This window comes from Limulus polyphemus, unplaced genomic scaffold (genome assembly GCF_000517525.1).
Source record: "Limulus polyphemus unplaced genomic scaffold, Limulus_polyphemus-2.1.2 Scaffold5977, whole genome shotgun sequence".
Lineage (NCBI taxonomy): Eukaryota > Metazoa > Arthropoda > Merostomata > Xiphosura > Limulidae > Limulus > Limulus polyphemus.
Window position 1 is genome coordinate 11,444 of NW_013671587.1, and position 2,322 is coordinate 13,765.

At 33.0% G+C, this 2,322-nt stretch overlaps 1 protein-coding gene across 1 annotated transcript in view; it reads right to left on the reverse strand.

The window, feature by feature from the left end:
* Positions 1-1,315: 1,315 nt before the first annotated feature.
* LOC106473214 (glutaredoxin domain-containing cysteine-rich protein CG31559-like) overlaps positions 1,316-2,322 on the reverse strand; it is an 18,897-nt gene continuing 17,890 nt past the window's right edge. Inside the window, exon 4 of the mRNA XM_013933896.2 lies at positions 1,316-1,795. Coding sequence (XP_013789350.1) covers positions 1,604-1,795 — 192 coding nt within the window. The 3' untranslated portion in view covers positions 1,316-1,603. The remainder of the gene's footprint in view (positions 1,796-2,322) is intronic.

Genomic DNA, 2,322 nt, shown 5'->3' on the forward strand with positions numbered 1-2,322 from the left:
TAAATTGATAAACTAGAGATTTAAATATATTAGTTTGGCTATGATCAGTGTCGGTTGTTTCTCAACTAAATTCAGAACTAAGTGTTATATTAACACAGTAGAAACTTAATATTAAACTGATAAACTAGAGATTTAAATATATTGGTTTGGCTATGATCAGTGTCGGTTGTTTCTCAACAACACTAAGGACTGAGTGTTATATTAACACAGTAGAAACTTAATATTAAACTGATTGACTAGAGATTCAAATAAACTTGATGTGAATAAATTATAAAGGAATTGAATGTTCTAGTGAGACAATAAATATTTATTGTTTGCATTAAAGTTATCTCAGATTCTACATTGCTTTTATCTGATTATTGTATTTGTCTGAGGTTTGTTCATGTTTTGTGTTGATAGTGGTTATATTGTATATATTACTAATGTTATTGTATTAGTCTGAGGTTTATAGGTTACCTTGTTTGTTCATGTTTTGTGTTGATAGTGGTTATATTGTATATATTACTAATGTTATTGTATTAGTCTGAGGTTTGTAGGTTGCCTTGTTTGTTCATGTTTTGTGTTGATAGTGGTTATATTGTATATATTACTAATGTTATTGTATTTGTGTATATATATCATATTATTTCAGGGCCAGTTCTGTTGGATGAACTCGTTGAGTGGTTGAAGTCTCAAGGAAAGCCCTGAGTAACGAGACTGTACAGCACTCCGGAAAGGCCAGTAGAATATGAGAGGGTAGTATCGACCTTACTGATGTTAAAACTGAGACTGATTTCCTCTATGTACAAATGGAGCAATATTTAAGCTACTGAATAAAAGTGACTTGTGATGGTTCACCCAACTTCTAGGTTGTGGTGTGAGGTCACTTTGTTGACCTGAGGCTTCCAGTGGTAATCAGTGCCAATCCTTATGTAAGGTCAGCTGACCTCTGGTTCAGAATGTTGTCTTTGTGTACAGAATGCTCTAGCTCTAAGAATCAATAAATTTGCTGTCTACTAACCTTGTCTCTGATTTCTACCTATTCAAAACCTTACTTGTACCTTCACAGATCCTGACATTGACCTGAATTACGCGTCCTACCAGACTTCGGCTTACACTTGACCTGTATGTCATACCTTTAGAAATGGCGAGTGTTTAAAAAGTAATACCTGATATAAAATACTGGACTTACATTTATAAGTTATGTTTTCGAAGTCACAATTCATACAAGAAGTTTTTGTATAAAAATCCTTTTTTGTGGATATTAGACGATTTTGATAAATACTGTTATGAGCCGAGGAGTTTGAGATGGTCACTTTAAGGCAGCAGAGAATAGTATTTTATAACACCAAGCTTTATTTGTTAACTATTTACAAAACTCCTGGATGGTGTTACACGAGTTTCAACAAGGAGATTAGTGGTAAAGAAATACATCTCTACAAACGGTTATTGAGAAAAGGTTAATAAACTCTCTGTACAGTATGTGCACATTTTACATATTTACTGAAAACTTAATTATAATTACTGGGTTTATAAAGCTAACATTTCTGATTCGATTTGTCAATTATCGATCGAAGATCGGTGTTATTTGATCTAAAGACTGATTATCATCATACAGTATGGTTCATCCATCACCATGGAGACAGTGATCACATCTAATAAGGCCACTTTCATCACAGTTCATACATCGAAGAGCGACATAACCGATGTTAAAGTGATGCCTGTGATTTGCTGATTTCTTGCTACCCCCACATAGAGGGCATGGAAGGTAACGAAATCCCCCACACTGTTGACATACTCCCCCAACAGACACACGCTGGAAAAGAAAAAATGTTTTATTTAAACAGTTTGCTAAATTGTTACATGATCACTTTGTTACACATTACTTTTAATACAACCATGTACATGATCACATTACTTTTAATACAACCATGTTCATAATCACTTTAGTATTAAACATTACTTTAATACAACCGTGTACATGATCACGTTAATACAACCGTGTACACGATCACATTAATACAACCGTGTACACGATCACGTTAATACAACCGTGTACATAATCACATTAGTATTAAACATTACTTTAATACAACCATGTACATGATCAAGTTAATACAACCATGTACATGATCACGTTAATACAACCATGTTCATGATCACTTTGTTACACATTACTTTTAATACAACCATGAAAGTAATGTGATCATGTACATGGTTGTATTAAAAGTAGTGTGTAACAAAGTGATCATGTATATGGTTGTATTAAAGTAATGTTTAATACTAATGTGATTATGTACATGGTTGTATTAACGTGATCATGTAAAATACAACCATGTACAT